The 18,469-nt window shown below is 33.5% G+C and overlaps 1 protein-coding gene across 13 annotated transcripts in view; it reads right to left on the minus strand.

Moving 5' to 3' along the window:
* Nucleotides 1-18,469, minus strand: part of LOC118265725 (basement membrane-specific heparan sulfate proteoglycan core protein) — a 165,312-nt gene that overhangs the window by 81,260 nt on the left and 65,583 nt on the right. For all 13 annotated transcript variants that reach the window (XM_050704268.1, XM_050704265.1, XM_050704264.1 and 10 more), the window contains exons 3-10: nucleotides 18,322-18,385; nucleotides 17,893-17,966; nucleotides 17,418-17,580; nucleotides 16,861-17,033; nucleotides 16,314-16,439; nucleotides 15,680-15,940; nucleotides 15,394-15,459; nucleotides 13,705-13,818 (exon numbers count right to left, since the gene is read on the minus strand). In XM_050704268.1, coding sequence (XP_050560225.1) covers nucleotides 13,705-13,818; nucleotides 15,394-15,459; nucleotides 15,680-15,940; nucleotides 16,314-16,439; nucleotides 16,861-17,033; nucleotides 17,418-17,580; nucleotides 17,893-17,966; nucleotides 18,322-18,385 — 1,041 coding nt within the window. The remainder of the gene's footprint in view (nucleotides 1-13,704; nucleotides 13,819-15,393; nucleotides 15,460-15,679; nucleotides 15,941-16,313; nucleotides 16,440-16,860; nucleotides 17,034-17,417; nucleotides 17,581-17,892; nucleotides 17,967-18,321; nucleotides 18,386-18,469) is intronic.

Below are 18,469 nucleotides of genomic sequence, written 5' to 3' on the forward strand. Positions count from 1 at the left end.
GAGTATGTATGTATGTAAGTATGTATGTATGTATGTATGTATGTATGTATAATTGTTTGGCACGCCCTGCAGCCTAAACGGCTTGATGGATTTTGACTTGAGAGGTGTCGTTAGATTCGTATTTACTGTGAGAGTGACACTGGATATATCAAAATGTTTAAAAAAACAAAATGGCGGATTTTTGGCGCCAAATTCGAATATTGCTCACTCTCTAGCCTAAACGACTCGATGGATTTTGGCTTGAGAGGTGTCGTTTGATTCGTATTTACTGTGAGAGTGACACTGGATATATCAAAATAATAATAAAATCAAAATGGCGGATTTTTGGCGCCAAATTCGAATATTGCTCACTCTCTAGCCTAAACGACTCGATGGATTTTGGCTTGAGAGGTGTCGTTAGATTCGTATTTACTGTGAGAGTGACACTAGATATATCAAAATATAATAAATAATAAAACTAAAAGAAAATAAAATAAAAATAAGTAATTTAAAAAACTAAAAAACCCGACTGCGTTTCTTTATAACATGAAAATGAAAAAAACCCTAAAACAAGAATACAAGAAAAATTTAAGCAGTCGGGACCCATTCTAGAAAGCCAGCCGTGTGTGCCCTCACTAAGTCTTCATAATATTTAGAATGGGTCCCGACTGCTTAAATTTTTCTTGTATTCTTGTTTTAGGGTTTTTTTTTTCATTTTCATGTTATAAAGAAACGCAGTCGGGTTTTTTAGTTTTTTAAATTACTTATTTTTAACATCGTCACCGTATAAGTGTCATCGTGTTGTAGGCAACCTTGGTCGCATTTTTTATACATTCCGTAAATTGACATCACATTCGCAATAAGTATGTAAATAGCTAGATAATGAGTACATTAGCTTTCTCGATGTGATTTCCTAGTTCTTGATTTGTGTACGAGATGTGAAACAATTGTTTGTATTTTAATTGGAGACATAAAATTTCCTGTTCAACTATCAAGTAAGCATAATAAGAAAAATAAAATAAAATTATTAGTTAGAAGAAAGATTTATTAATTAAAAAACGGCACGGCTCCGGCACGGCGTTTTTGCTTTGAAAACAATACAAAAAGGCTGTAAGCGCGCGGACAGTGCGCGAGCTCCGTGCTTACAGCTTTTTGTATTGACGTTTCAAAATATATCATACGACCTAAGATTTAATGTTCAGATTTGAATGACCAACTTACCGCAGAGTTGGAGCGATACCGTTAAAGTATAATAATGTCCTTAATAGTATTGTTGTTTTGCTATTGAAGCTGCTCGCTGATAGAAACTCCTGAGTTCACATGTACCTAATCTGTTTTCAATGCCTACTAATTACTGGTTCAATTATATCCCACAAGCTATAGTGATTGATGACCGCATTTATGACTTAACTCGTTCTATATTTATTTATTAATAGCCTTACATGGGGTAGTGGTCATTGTATGAATCAATTTATATTATGTACATATAATAAATACAGGAAATGTTATGTACGTACGATAAGGGACAAACTGAGGTTCACATTTTAGGTTGGATTGAAAATTGGGAAGAATTGTGTAAAACTTTCTACCTCTATACTTCTATTTCTTAGGATTTTGGTCTTAACACACAGAAAACTTTTAGCAATCGTCAGCTAAGTATTGACATCTTTATATTGCGGTGTGTGTGTGGTGAATGCACAACTTATGGTTTTGTCATTGACCTCAAAGCAAATAACACATTACATTTTAAAATGTATGACAAGATCAAATTAACTTGAGAACTTGTTTATTAATTTGTACATATCTGAAATAATTTATTTACAATTAATTTACTCGTACATATTATTGTGGCGCCTCTAGTTGACGTAATATTGTTAATTATGCTATTTCTAATGTGAGAAGGAAAAGATAAATGGAAACTGTGACTAACTAGGTACATAAAATAAAACTCGAACCAATAGAAAATGTATTAGAACTATGTGATTCACTACTTCGTGTAAACAAACTATAATTATACCGTCATCTCATTGCGATCATGTTTTTATTTACGTTTGAAAGCTCAACAAAGCAGGAAAAGTTTAGGCGAAAATTTTATGTGAATGTTACTATTTTTTAATGTATGGATTTGATGGATAATTTTGTACAACATTACCAATATTCAATATTTCGTTATGTACTCTAGAGTTGTATATGGCTCTGTAGAAACCTTTACCATACACGTCCATCACTTAAATGTCGAATTTTATGCCTCAAAATAAAACGTAACATTGATTTATCGAGTAAAATCTATGTAGGATGATACATCGTAAAGCTGTGAAAGATATCGATAAAGATCTTATCGATAAAATAACGAGTGAGACTGATTTCAATCGAGTTACCACCCTAAGAGTGATGTTAATCTTGAGTGCCTCCTCGGCCTTATACAGTTAACACAAAGTTCACGAGCGTGTGCAGTGGGCGACATAAATCAGGTGTGCGAGCGACATGCGACTGATAATGTCGCGATCGGAATGTCTCGCTTGCAGCTCGCGACGGAAGAGACGTCGCGATGCGTCTGGAAGACCGTGCGCTGCCGTGTAAACAGAGCCCTAGTTAAGACCGATTAACATACGAATTTTAAAATCAATTTTAATTTTTAATAGACGAGTTTTATTTTAGTTGTCTTGTTTAGTACTCTATTTATTGCAAAAACAACTCTAATGCTACAGTTTAGACACCAAAAATGTAGTTTTTAGCTTGGCTATTGGCCAATAACTTCATTACATGCCGTCATAATCAGAATCAGAAAAATATAATTTCTACAAATCTCATCTGAACGCCGCATACGCATCGTTTACTTTATCATCTAATTATAAAATTGAACGAAACATTAAAATAATATTTACTAAATGCCAAATTGGAGTAGTTCAGTAGATCCTTGATCCGTGTAAATACTAGGAGCACGCGCTATACATATGTATCTTTATCAATATTTCTACACTATTCGGCCTCTAAAGAGAGGTTATCTAGGATCGTCCAAACATGGACTTGTTGTTATCAGTGCGGTACTTAAATATATCAATATTGCCAATTTAATGTCCTGTTACAACCGCGGAGACATCTATCATCACCCACGTATCGTGGACTACTGGGAAAATGTAGGAGAACACGCGAACTTTTGTATTCAATGTAGCTAATAGTGAAATTTATTCTATGTCAGAATACTTTTTCTGATTGCGGAAACCGAAATTGATCACTTTGGTTTACTCAATATTTTAGTGTTTCGTGTTCCTATAGTGGGTATTTCGTTTTGTACCTATTGCTTGTGTTTAGTTTCAAGTCTTTGTTGATATTATTTTTTGGTCAAGGTCTGAGCTTTAATATTGGAATACGTAAAATCTATAACCTTAATTGTTAACTATCCAAGCAAAGATGTCAAGAATATACGAAATTTTCGTAAAATGTGTTTTTATTTACTGTAAAAGTTGAAAAATACATATATTTTCGTGTCTATTGTTCATTTTATCGTTTTTTTTTTATTTGACGTCATGTCTGCTACATAATCTTTGGCCAAGAATTTATAAGTAAAAATAACCAAGTCTTTCTGATTTGCGTGAACACAAAGGTTATACGAAAAAAATTGAATACCGAGGGAAACTCTTCAAATTAGGTTAATAACGCTGTCAGTATAAAGTTTTAAACAAGTTCCCTATCTGTTACGAACGATGTCGTTAGAAATAAGTTAAATAATGGTAACTAGTTACATAGAACTGACTTTTGTAGTTTATTAGTCTTTAATAAGAATTTGGCAAAATGTTGTGGTATTGCTGTTTAGTATTTCAATGTAATACAGTTGGTCTATACGACATTTTGTAAGGTTGCCGATAAAACAAGACGGACAGACAGTGCACATGGAAATTAGTAGATATGTTTTAGAAAATGAATTTTATTACCGAAGCGTGTATAAAAGAGAACATTGCCAAAGTTCTGAATGATAAAACGCGGACAAAGTCATGGGCAAATGCTAAACAGCTTATATTTAGACTTTAAAGAAACAAAAGAAAAACAATTTAGCATTTAATTTTTCTATTACAGGTACCTTATCGGTGACATCCCCGAACATTTTTATTTATTTTACCGCGATACAGATAAGCAAGAAATTATTGCGAGTTCAATAGACAACATACAATTATAATGAATACCAACTAAATATCGATTGGCGACGACGTCACGCAAATACTTTGTGTAGGCGAGGGAAAGAGTTGTAAAGTTATCGATTAAATAAATACTTATTAATAGTATTCGAATATTTTCATTCAACTACATTCATTTTCCTTATTTATTATTTTATTGCTATCGAATCTTACTATAACTGAGATTAAATAACGACCTTATTTAAAAATTAAACAACGATATATTAACCAAATAAAGATATTGATAACTGAATGGTAACTACAGTTTAACTATTTTGTTTAATTAAACAAAGGTCACAACCAAATTACTAGTACTCTGATATTTTGAGGTTGTTATTGTAACCCCGATAGTAGTCCACGAGAAATATTAAAATAAATAAGTTTCTAACATTGGATTATTTAATTTACTGATACCAGTTCGTACCTACAGCAAATATGAATTATCTTAAACTGATTATTGTATAACTGACTTTTGCACGTGACTTTTTATCGCGGACTAGCTTTTGTTTAAAACAATTCAAAATATCTCCCAATGATTGCGATTGTCGACTGACTGGCACGTGAATTAAACGACTTTTATAGATTATTCTTTTGACCATGTTAAAAATTAAAGCTTTTCAATAATAATGTCATTTTTTATAAAAAATAATTCTTTATCGATATCGATAAATTACAACATCCTTCCCTATTCGCTTAACCCTAAACGATGCACCCAGGGGTCGAACAATCTTATAATGAATATTATGTTTTGGTTTTTATTACCCTACTTATCATGGATAATACGGAGTACTAAAATGTAGGGGTGAGTAGACATCATATCATTTTCATGTCACAATAAGAACTTGACGATTTTCTTTTGGTAAAGTAAAATTGTCTGCACACTTAGATACATACGTTATTTTCTTTTGTTGACTAACAAGGCCTCTTAAGTCTGAATATAATAACGATTATTTTTGTTTAAAAGGGAAAGTTTTCAGGCAATATGAGACTGCAGCAGGATCTATTTATACCAATTTTGATACACACCAAAATATTTAATAATGGCCAATCACGGACTAAGGAGCACTCGCACGGATTCCATTTAAATGATGCGCAATTAAAAAGGTTCAGGTTCATCAGAGAGCTCTGCTTTTGTAACTGTAGTAACGATAAAATCGATACTGAACTATTACTTCACTTTCGATTCCAGCTTTATTGCAAATTTTTTAATATCAATCAGATTCATAGGTTAAAGTCGACATTTTAAATGTACACAGCTTCGGGCATAATTTGGTCGGAATTTTAATATAAATTAATGTTACCTGGCATGTTTGAGCTGTGCATTACTATTTTCATTTTTATTATTTATTTACTCGTGTTTTAAAAGCTGGGGTTTATTTTGTACGGAGAAATATGTAATTATTCAAAATGAATACGTCTGAATGTGTTTTCTGTTTACAGGGTTATTTCATTTTAATAATATCAATGGATTTTTAATATTAATTGTGTGGTGTAATGCCTTACATCACGACTCGTGAGAGTCGGTATTCCACAATCCTCCCGCCCTGAGACCCTCAAGGAAGAGGAGGATCGCGTTCCCTATCGACGTATATTGTATTCCCTAAAACTTTAGTGAGGATGGTGGTTGTATGGATGGCTGCTTGTTTCTGTATGATGTGTATGTTAATGTTGGAATCTAACTGTGTGCAATATTTGTGGATACTTTTAGCTACCATTCCGGACGCTCCTATGACTATGGGTACGACTTGTGCTTGTGTGTTCCATAACCGGGTTATTTCTTTTTGTAATAAATGATATTTACTTAGTTTTTCTATTTCTTTGGCTCCTATATTGTAATCTGATGGTACTGTTATATCTATTAAATATGTTTTGTTATCTTTTTTATTTATGTAAATAATATCTGGTCTATTGTGCGTAACTGTGACATCTGTCTGAACTGGAATCTCCCACATTATTTTGGCTGTATCATTTTCTTTGACTTGTGGTTGAGTGAGCTGTTCTTTCCACCATAGGCTGGTTGTTTCTAATTTGTGTTTTTTGAGGAGGGTCCAGTACACGTATAATAATAATATTAATATTTTATTAATATTAATTATTAATTATTAGTAAGTAATTAATTTATTACATATTATTGTAAGTAAATACGAGTATAAGTCGAGTTATGAATGCATTTTACGTTTTCGTTCTCTGTATAATAATAGATTTAATTGTTATCTGATTTAATACAATTAAACAACATTAGTTCCCATTATGAACAAGTAATATTGTGTCATAAATATAATTATATTCTGATATGTTTTTTCTTATGACCGCAAACATCTGTTGCCAAAATAGGATATGACGATGTTTTTAATTAAAAAAACAGAGCGTCTTGAAGAATAATACGGAGGGCATGGAATCATTTCGTAAACCTACCATATGAGGTCCATTGACATAATCATAATAAATCTTGTTAACTGAACTAATTACAAGACGAATTTAAGTATTTTTATCTAATTTAAAAGATATATGGCAACGTAATCAAAAATTGGATTGTATATTTTGAATTATGATAAATTGTGATGCAAGTTTTTAAAGGTAGGTATTCTTTGTGGAGTAGTATGTGTTGTGAGTTTGATTCCCGCATAGAACAAATATCAAGAGTCAAATGTAAAAACGTTGAGAACCAGTTTTTTTTAAACGTCTACCTATATTATCTCGTTATCGAAGAAAAATATGTTTTTTTTTTTAAATAAATCTTAATGGTAATTGGTATACAGTAAAGAAATTCCAATATTAGGATCAAGAAATTCCTACGTGTAGGTAGTTAGGTACTTATGACACTGGCGTTATTCATACTCTCGGATAACTTGACCTCTGTCGACGTCTAGTGCTTAAGCCTAGGGTTCAAATCGAGTCCTAAATCATCGGCAAATATTATTTTATGAACATTAGAAATAGGCATTAACTTGTATTGTATGTATGTTAGGATTAAAATAACTAATGGGTCGTGGATATAAAAATCTTATTAGCTAGCTGTGTTTTATTATAATTACAAAATTATGTACGAATTTTCTATTATATGTTTTATAGGAATCTACACTTTGGAACAAGCAAATAGCTTCACTAGAGGACTGACAGACATTTTGTTGTTTTTAATATTGTAATATTTGCTTTGACGTTCAAAAGTACCTTCTCAGTCTATTTGAAATAAATAATTTTGACTTTAACTTTGCGTGGGTATGGTTAGAACTTGCTATAAAACTATACATTTTGCAACGATGCAACGTTCTTTGATAAAAAAAGCTTTTAATTGCTTCTCCAACCCGTTTACTAAGCGTGGAGATTATAACAAACTCTCTATACGAGTAGGAGGCTTACAGTTCAGCAGTTCTATTTTGGGCTATTGATGATACAGTCTGTTCTGTTCTTGCAAATTCAATTTGATGATGTTTAATAAAAAACACCTCCATGAAACAACAAATATTCTAATTGTTACATTAAAGTCAATTAAAACAATTCCTTGTATCATCATTACAGTAATAATTGAATTAATTTGTCCTCCGAATTGTTTACTGTTCATGATTTGCAAATTAATTTAGTTCATTATTCTAGCTCTCAATAGAGCTCGATGACGAACCGAGGCGATATCAAAACTAAAGTCAAAAGTCACTAATATTATAGGTAAAGTTTCAGAAGTGAGTGGTAATGAAGTAATTAAAATATTTTAAATAGAGGACCTAAATAAGATAATATAAAAAACAATATAGGTAAGTAGTAAGAGCATTCGGTGATTGTGAAGCCAAAATTGAGACTTATTACACCAAAGTACATTATCAATCGATCCGGTTCTTATAAAGTTTATGAGTAACTAAAAACCTGACACCTAATACATATTCTAACTAACTGTAATATCATTATACTCTATTTCAGACCATAACAAATTATAACTCCCCCACCATTATACACTCTTTCTTTTCCGTCGTCAAACATTGACAAAAGTTCATCGATTTTATTATAACAAAGCAACAGTTAAAGGAGGTTCATTTGTTTAACCTTGATCAAGTGGCGGTAGAACAAGAATGGCACATGTCCAGCACCGTGACGTCACTTCAGTTAAAAAAATATTTTCAATGCGTACGGAGAGCCTCGGGCAATGTCCTGTCTCGGCACAAAGGATTGTTGTGAACGCGTCTACAATGTGGAATGATACGGAATTTAGAAATAACAATAGAAAAATAGTGAATTTAAATGTGTAGTCGATTGGAAAGTACGTATCAATAAGCTTTTCTTTCATCAATCAAAAGTACTGTTGTAAATGAAATTAAGGAAAGTTGGTTGTTATTCTACCAAAGTTTATAATATAGTTAGTGTTTATGGATAATTCTATAAATTCCAAGACGTTGCGAATGCAATAACAGTGAGTGCTGTAGGAGCGGCCGGCGAATGATCACTAAACATTTCATTAGCTAGGCTTTTACATTTAATTATGAAGGTAAGCAAGCCTTTCTAGGCAATTTACGTTCACGCCTTTGCAAATCAGTTCTTTTTGCTATGAAATATTACAGAGACGAACGGAACATAAAACAAAATCCTCTATATCCTAATTTTAAACAAATAGTAAGTACTAATATCAGATGAGATTTCAAATAGTAGTTAGATAACATAATGTTTGTAGAAGATGATCAGTTGATTTAGTCGATGATCCTTTCAATTGGTAGGGCTCGTCAGTTAATGGCCAAATTCTTCCCAATTACAATGCAAACAAACACGAATCAGTGTTTGGACACAATTATGAATGACGACAAGCCATGCACCAGGGCAAGTCGGCTCAATTTGTTCCAATCAAGCAAGGGGCGCCAAGACCAACAGACAATTAAGAATTACATCAACAGCCTTGACGTAACACTAAAATAAATTCGCTAATGTGTTTTATGTTATTCGATTAAACGGTTACAGCGATGACATCATTTGGATCATCTATGACTTTAGTTGCTAATTGTTCTTCCTTAGTATAGTCTTTTATACGAATAACAGTCTCAAATTTTGAAAAATCTTCATTAAGGCCCTAACCTTTTCCACCACCATGTAAACTGGTAACTGGTATATTGTCTTACATCATTGCCAATCATCGTAAATCAATTCTTAAAACATGAACGCTGAACTCTGCCTTCTTAGAAGACAGATTGTCTCAATAAAAGTACACGGTATAATGTCACATAGGTCGTCAATAGTAAAACTGATTTCATTCTATTAATATTCTGAGAAAATATTTGACGTTTATTGTCTTATGATGTGTTTATAAAATTGATTTTAGCGACCGTGACTTCTTTCGTGGTTTTGATGAATTGTGATCCATCATTCAGAATGTCCATATAATCCCTATTATTATTTTCTGGATTACAATGTTTACCAGTTCCATTTTCTATCATTACATCAATACTAGAACTTAAATCAACGTCACGATGCGTTTCAAGTTCAGTTTTATCACATCCAAAGAGCGACAGACTGCTGAATCGAACCTAGAATTATCAGTGCTAAGAACTGGTGGGCGGAATGTTAAACTCATCATAATAAAAGTGTATGGATGGCTTAATAACGGATGTTATGGCAATAGGGACACAGATACGTGCTACAGTCGACACTGCGATGACTAATATTTCGATTATAACACTCGGAATGGAACGTTAATGAAGATGTTACTGCGTTAAACAAAAATATATAAAATCCTATTACAATCAACTATAGATGACGATATTTGACAAGATGTGGAAAGATATTCAAAGAATGTTTATCACACTCACGGTTCATAAACTAATTCTTTCGTCAGTTTAAACAATTTCAATAACAAAGATCAATAATATACTCATACTAAACACGTTTATTTATACTTGAAGGTACTTAGACGAGTATAATATCAAAAGCGTACGCAAGTCGAAAGCTATCGAATATCATGAGATAAACAGAAGCTTACTATTTATAAACACAAACCTGAACAGACGATGTCTTTATTCTAAGGGAATGCGGCTATCCATTTCATAGGACATAGAACATTGATTAAACCACGTAATTGTTTTATTTAATTTACCATGTAATTGATATTGACGGTCACAGTGCATTAGTAAAATTAAAATAGAACTATAGTTTTGTATGATTATGTATGGAAATAATTGGAACTGATGACGTATGATGTGATGGTAGTAGTCGCTGATGGGTACCCGAAGATACAAGTCTTCATCATATAAGACCTAGAGGTCCACTGTTAAACGTAGACCTTCCCTAACGACTTCCAAATCGCCTGGTTAGAATCAATCTGCATCCACACAGCCTCTTGTAACTTTTACAGGTCCAAATTTTACATACCCCAAGGAGTCAAAAAAGAAAGTTTATTTAATTACATTTTTTTTTTTAAATCTGTGCATAGCAAAACAGGTTTTTCTAAAAATAGACGTTTCTGTAATCAGTGTTATCGAAATTTGTGGTATGTTATGTTTGCAGATGACTTTTTATTTACGACATATTGTTGTGTGTCTAGACTTAGTGACATAGTGACTAAGATAGACTCAAATTCAGGCCGAAAATTGGGATGCAATCTACGGAATTCTCTGCCTGAATTGAATTACCTAAATCTGCTAGGTGATCTGTTAACGTGTTAATTGTGACAGATTTTGTCAAGAAGGTATGCCTTCATCGATAAACTTAAATAAATGTTAAAATAAGATCAAAATTAATTGGAATCCATATCATATAGGTCGACTGTTAAATGTAAAGTATTAAGTACATTGCAATCTGGAGTGTTTGAACGTGGGCGAGTGTACTCGTACGTTGCTGTATAGGCGAGTCAAGTACTGACGTACTACTAAAACACTAGAGCCCCTTGAACTAATCTCACTAACAAAATCAGGCGAATGCATTCTTCAACAAATCGTGGCACCTATTACTAACCAGCGCGTCAAGCTAACCGCCTGTGTTATATAGATTTACAGCCTTATTAAACTGATTTTAAGTTCAAAATGTTTTAAATATTTTTGGCTGTGCCCCTTTTTGTTGTATGTTTTGTTTACTCCTTTTTAATTCATTTGAATTTAATGGTGTAAGTGAATTAGATATGGGCAAACAATTTATTGGTAATCGTAGTAGACATAATAGCCGAATGGTTGACGCAGTAGTTAATTGGTTGCTAGGCAACGTAAATGCCCTGGGTTCGAATCTCCGAAAAAAAATTGTCCTGTAATTTAAGTACTTATAGAAATAAAGACGATTTATCATATACTTAGTGAAAATTCCGAACGCTGTTACCGTATTGCATCACTTACATAAAGCTTCAGTTTTGTGATACGAAAACCAGCGCAAGCGCCACTTAAAGCTGGCGCCATTTTATGTCTCTAGCTCTTCATAACGATACATGTCATGATGTTCATTATTATAATTGATATAGCAGACCACTAATCCAGAAGGGCAGAGGTAACAATTCAAATTAAGTACTAACCAATATCAATCCAAAAATCTATTAATACTTTTGAGTATTTGTAGAACTAATGTTAAAAATGTATTTCTTTATAATGATTTTATTTTTGAATTGTTTTCACCAGTTATGTTATGAGTCCCATGTCAATAGAGTGTAAGCCTATTGCCAACCATTGTCGAGTTCGCGTTAGTAATATTAAAAAATTTAGAAAACTTCAAACGAGTATAATATTTTTTGTAAAATTCTACCTTATTACGAACGTACCTACATTTTTTTTTTCATTTATCTTGATTTTCAGAAATAGAAATATAATGGACATCTTTACCAACGACACCTAAACTATTTCTAAACTAAAAGTTACTTATACACACACACAACGTCACGCCTTTTATCCCCGAAGGGGTAGGCAGAAGTCCCATGTAGCAGTGGGTGAGCCTATTGATGGCAATACACGGAGTCTGGAATTGTGTCCAGTATCCATATACTGGACACATAGACTCCGTGTCCTGTATCCATAGACTCCGTGCTACTACCGAGTAATTTTCGAAAATCCGTAAAGAGCCCAGTAATACTTTGCCCGACCCGGGAATCGAACCCGAGTCCCCTTGTTTGGCAGACGCACTTGCGACCACTCGACCAACGAGGCAGTCAAGCAAGTTACTTTTACTGTACGGTCAAAACCAAAAAGTATTTTAATGTCACCTATCATAGTTTAGGCATTCCTTAATACTTAAGAGTTGGTAAAAACAGGCATAAGTAGTATCTAAGTTCAGATAGGTATATCTATGGTAGTTTCTCGTAAGTCATATGTTTGCAATTATGCAAGCCGTTCGGCATTGATTATATCGCATCGCTCTAAAACGTTAGAGTGCACTCGACGGTGCAAGTCCTATTTATATACACTGCTATTTATATATATACTCTATAGTCGCGTTTGTTATTATACAGTGCTTAGTTTTGTGAGTAACCTATGGAGTTTCTTACTTGTTCTTCTCCATAGGAAACTACACTTTGGAACGAGCAAATAGCTTCACTTGAGGACTGACCGACAGACAGACGTTATTAATCTTATTATATTTGCTTTGACGTTCAAAAGTGTCTTCCTGGTCTATTTGAAATAAATGATTTTGACTTTGACTTTGAGTTATTAATATGTAGGTATTGAATGTTGATTTCCACCTTGGTTTAGTAGTGGCAAGAGCGAGATTTGGACAATAGATGCCTTTTTGAAGCAGAGGTGTGTAATGTGCACATAAACACACACACACACACACGAGCTTATTTTTTAACACCGGGCAACAATACAGAAAAAAACGAAGAAAACTTTTAAAGGACTCCAAAATTACTCTTTCCTACAGGAAAAACTAAAACTCCTTTTATTAAGTAGATAACCGGTAGGCTCTACGTATCATACATTTTCAATACAATTTTTTAGAAAATCTGAAATCACCTGTGACTATTACGTTTTGCGATGCTATTGCCAATGCATCTCCTAATGCTAAGCGACAGACCTCATCCATGGACTGTCATGACATCAGATGGGATGGGTTTTAAAAAGAAATAATCTTGTTTTCTCAAAGTTAAACTGTCGTCGTATCAAATATATATATATATATAAATGTCACCCCTTAGTTTATTACCTTTTAAAATTCCAAAATGTTATAAAATGCACGTTTTGTCAACCTATTTCGATTTGTCGTCATCGTAGTTATCGACTGACCCATCGTCAATGATCATAAATATCACTTCACTCACTTAGCCTTGCCTGTTCCACATCCATTGAAGTATGTAGATATTTTATTTTAAATGCCTATCTTATACTCATATCATTATGAAGAAAGTATCTATATTTCATAATCATTCTAGTATAGATTGGTGGTGTAAGATCTACTTTAATGTCCCTAATATCTCTATACTAACTTCAATTTTCAAAAAAACATAGCTATTGCAATCGTATACCAATTCGCATACAGCTTTAGTAACTTGACTGCTCATTCATAATCATTATTTTCTGCTGTTTCAATAAATTTACCACCCCGTAGATTCACCTTATAAAAAAATATTCTTCTGCCATCTTCAGCTACCTGCAAATGAGAGAGTACTTACGGTCTGGGCAGTTGGCTTCATCGGTTCCGTCAGCGCAGTCGCTGACACCGTCGCACCGTCGGTTTGGTTCAATGCAGCGCATCACGTCACACCGAATGTATGTGAATGGGCAGGCTATAGAAGAACAAATAGAAAAATGGAAATTACAAAACTTTCTTTAGAACTGCAATAATACGAACTGAATGTTGTTTCTCTGTGAATCTGGTTCACAGAATAACACATAATATGTGAATTTCTGGGAACACCATGGTTAGAAATAGAAAAAAGTGTATTGTTGAATATTTCTTTTCCTCAATATTTTATCAAAAGACCGTAGTTATAAATAAACAGGACATCTGAATCAACCTAATAGGGATGATGACGGGGTATGAAAAAAATCTATTTAGTCTATCAGTTAGGTAACGAACAAATATTAGACACGTATTTTTTTTATTTTGTCATATAAAATAACAAGACTTAAATAAAACGGATCAAAGTTTAGGAGTGGGAGCAGTTAAACGTCATTTCTACGTATGAAATCTACCCACAAGTGACGTCACACGATATTTCAAATAGATATATCTTTGAAAGTATTTGTTGTCGTAAGAAAATAAAAAATACGTATTTTAAAATAATCTACAACATGGACATTAAATTAAAAAAATAGTCTACTACACTATTCTTCAATTATGGGGTCCTACTGGTATACCTTGAATTATATATTATTTTTATTTGTATAGAAGCATTATTTCAAAATTGTAAGTGTACATATGTGGGCACTATGTTTGAAATAACCCGCTATTTTATTTTATTTTCTTTACAAATTGGTTTTATTGTCCCGTTAGTTTTGACGTATTGTAGTTACATTGTTCCTACATATATATACAATAGATAAATAGTGTATCAGAGATATTGTAAAAAACTTCTTTTTTAAAAGAGTACCTAACGATGGAGTTTCTTGCTCGTTCTTCTCCATTCGAAGCTACACTTCGGAACGAGCGCCTAGCTTCACTGACAGACAGACTGACAGACAATTCAATTTGACGTTTCAAAAGTGCCTTATTTAGGATTAATTGAAATAAATGCTTTGACTTTGACTTTGACGGGTCCGTTATATCCGGGCCTTATAATTATTATTCATTTACGTACATAAAATTGAAATTATTGGGTCATAAAGCCAACGATATTCATATTCTCTACAAGCAGACAAATTAGCGAATCATCATCATCAGTATCATCATCGGCCTGTTCTCGTCCACTGCTGGACATACGCCTCAGCGAAACATATATAAGTATGATATTTTAAAATGTGTTCGCGTGCCGTTTGCCTGAACAAACGACACAATATTTTGCCCAGGCACTTGTGAGAGGACCAGTTCAGATGGGTCATTTAACTTTGAGTAGTTTCGCACTTTCAGCAACATACTATATAGAATTACAAACTTAAGTTGTACCTGCCTAAGTCTAAGATAAGTCTAAGCCTAAAATAAGTCTTTATGTGGCCTATACTTTTATAGAAACAATGGCTGTTCTTATTTAATCGTGTCCCAATATCATTCTTAAGACGTCCGTCTCTTAACATATGTAGTTTACATACATAATAACTATATCGTTTTGCTTTTTCTTAATATTTCGAATTTAATATTATTGAACCACGTTTTCTTGTGTGTTTTGTAAAGAATCTTTAAAGCTAAAAAAAGTAGTAAGTACCATTGTCACTGTGGAATACAGTACCGCTCGTTGGAATCACAGCAGCCGATTCTTCGGTGGTAGTGCCTTTACAAAAAGAAAAAAAAATAAACAAAACTATAAAAAAAACAACATAAATAAATAATAGAAATCAAGAAATGTTTCTTCCCGCGCAGCACAACTCTTTGTGTGAGCCACAGATTGTTGAGCCGCTAGTCGTGTGTAAGTGAGATTGCATGTGAGTTGGTTTGTAAACACACCCACGACACAGGAGAAACTAATAAAACAAAAGACAATAAATGCGTACCAGGTGATGAATCAGCATTTCCTAAATCTCCTCTATTCACTTGGTCATCATAATCAACTGGATTTACAGTAGTTGTGCTAGTAACTGTGTCCGTGAGAGGAATGAAAGAGGAATCTGTTTCATATGTTTTGCTAGTGTCGTCAGGCGTGCTGTAAGGCGTCTGATAGTCTGATGGAGACGAGTATTGATCATCAATATTTTGATTGTATGATGTATCATCATATTCATCTTCAGGCTCCCTGGTCGTTGTTGGTTCCGTAGCTTCAAAATTAAAATAAAAAAAAAACAAATATACTTAATGCAAATAAATAAAAAATAATAAATTAGAAAAAGGCTTCCATACTATTTTACAATAGGTCATTATAATGTTCCTTATACTTCAATTAACTTTTCACCCTGATAATTTTACATGCAGCAGACCTCGGTATAACTTGAGGTGTATTCATTATTAAAATGGTTCAGACAATAATAGTAAAATATATTATTTTGGTGTATGTATATTCATATGCAGGTATTAAAAAGCGGTAATTCCAATATTACAAACAGGCACTTCAATTTTATTTATTGGCCTAGATTTGATGTAGCACGTATGGAAAAATATTGAATAAAAGTCACTGAAGAAATGAATACTAACTCTCAGGACAGTCGAGTTCGTCTGTACCATCTCTGCAATCAGCACGCTTGTCGCATTTAACTGAGCGTGGCCAACAGACATTATCGTCGCACGAGAATTCATTTTCATCACATTCGAACGTTGTACCTAAAGGTAAACAAAAAATAAGCCAACTTAAATAAAAAAACAAAAAATGATAAGTAAAAATAATCGACTGCACGGTTGGCGCAGTGGCTGGGCAACCGGCTGTCGCGTTACGTATCAAGGCACGGAGGAACTCTTTTTGTGATCCACAAATGGTGTTCTGGGTGTGATTAACCAGACCCAGAAATACCATTACCAAACGCATACAAGTTCATGTAGATTATATCAGTGTACCTACCAGAACTTGTATGTTTGTAAAACGCCATCACGATACAGGAGACAGTATTCGTGTGGAATAAAAACAAAAATTATCAAACTCATACACTAATTTGTTTTATATAAATTTAGTTTTTCAAGTACTCGCTGTAGTAACTCGCGATTTTGTTGTAAATCGTAGCTTTTCCTTTCTTTTTTCTTTTCATACCTGGATCGATTAACTGAGCGCTGAAATCTCCGTCCCTGACAGATGTTTCGCCCAAGCGTCCATTGTTCTTGATGTGGTTCCTAAGAATCTCTTTGATGGTGTCCGTATCTTCATTCCTGGTTGACACGATGTCCAAAGTGACCTTGCAGAGGAAGTCATCGTTGACCAGGGACCTGGAATTGAAAATTTGGAAATTAATAATATTATTTTATTATTGTTTCATTTCACGAAATAGATATTTCAGATTTTAATACTTTAAAAAAAAATACAGTCGAATTGAGAACCTCCTCCTTTTTTTGAAGTACGTTAAAAAGGTCATAGATTATGGGCCAAAGAAGTCCAAGAAATCAAAAGGGACCAATGACACCATAACCCAACTAGCAGGTAAGTTTTTTTTTCATGTAATAAGCCGGTAAACGAGCCCACGGATCACCTGATGATAAGCAATCGCCACCGCCCTTGGACAATTGAAATACCAGAGGCGTTACAAATGCGTTGCCTTAGGTTAGGAATCCAAGGATTGTTGGGAAATCGGGGATTAAGAAATGGTTACTTACTGAATCCTGACCAGACTTGAGCGCTGTGTTCCGGGCAGACTCTCGAAGAGCAGATCGACAGCGTTTGCCAACGACCGCGAGATGTTCAAGAACTCAGGCGAGTCCCTGTTGGAGTACGCCGTGATGTACGGCTCCATGACCAAGAAAGTCACTCGAAGAGTCTCTGGAAATTGTAAAAAGAAATATTTTTAATACGCCTTTATCAAGCTGTTTTGATCAAAGTCAAAGTCAAAATCATTTATTTCAAATAGACCAGGAAGGCACTTTTGAACGTCAAAGCAAATATAATAATATTAATAACGTCTGTCTGTCGGTCAGTCCTCTAGTGAAGCTATTTGCTCGTTCCAAAGTGTAGATTCATATGGAGAAGAACGAGCAAGAAACTCCATAATTTTTCAATCAGATTTACAGATTTACAATACAATTATACATGATGATAAGCATATGATTTGATGGAGTTAGAAGAAATACTCACTTTCTTTAGGCTCTAAGTCGGTCTTGTCCGGTACTCCAGATCCGACCTCGACGTCAGCATCATCTTTTCCATAACTGAAATTAGTATTAATAACAATTAATGCATAATATTACCCAAATGTGAATGAAGTTATGTAGACAATAACCGATTGCAATCTAAATTTATTAAAAATCTAAGATTGGGGTTCAAAATTCGTCATTAATTTTGGGAGTATTTTTAATGTATGTACATTGAATTGGGAAGTAACCTTTTCTTTCCTTCTCTGTAAGGGGGGTTGGCTGTATTTTTTTGCTGATTTCATCCATGAAATAGTTTGCAAAGTAATTTATTTTTAAAAGCTAAAAGTGTTTAGAATATCTTTAACAGAGAAGTACTAAATTAATTCTTACGTATATTATTTTAAAGTTGATTTTATCTATATGTGCTTACCTTCCATTGTCATTGGAATCAGTCACTGGTTCCTCTTCTTTCTTGTCTGACGACCACAGCCAAGCTGAAACATTAATAATACTAATGTATTTACTTTATTTAGGTAAAAATATTCTTCTATTTTGTCACTACTCGCGGATATTTAAAG

Source organism: Spodoptera frugiperda, chromosome 25, assembly GCF_023101765.2.
Source record: "Spodoptera frugiperda isolate SF20-4 chromosome 25, AGI-APGP_CSIRO_Sfru_2.0, whole genome shotgun sequence".
NCBI classification, from domain to species: domain Eukaryota; kingdom Metazoa; phylum Arthropoda; class Insecta; order Lepidoptera; family Noctuidae; genus Spodoptera; species Spodoptera frugiperda.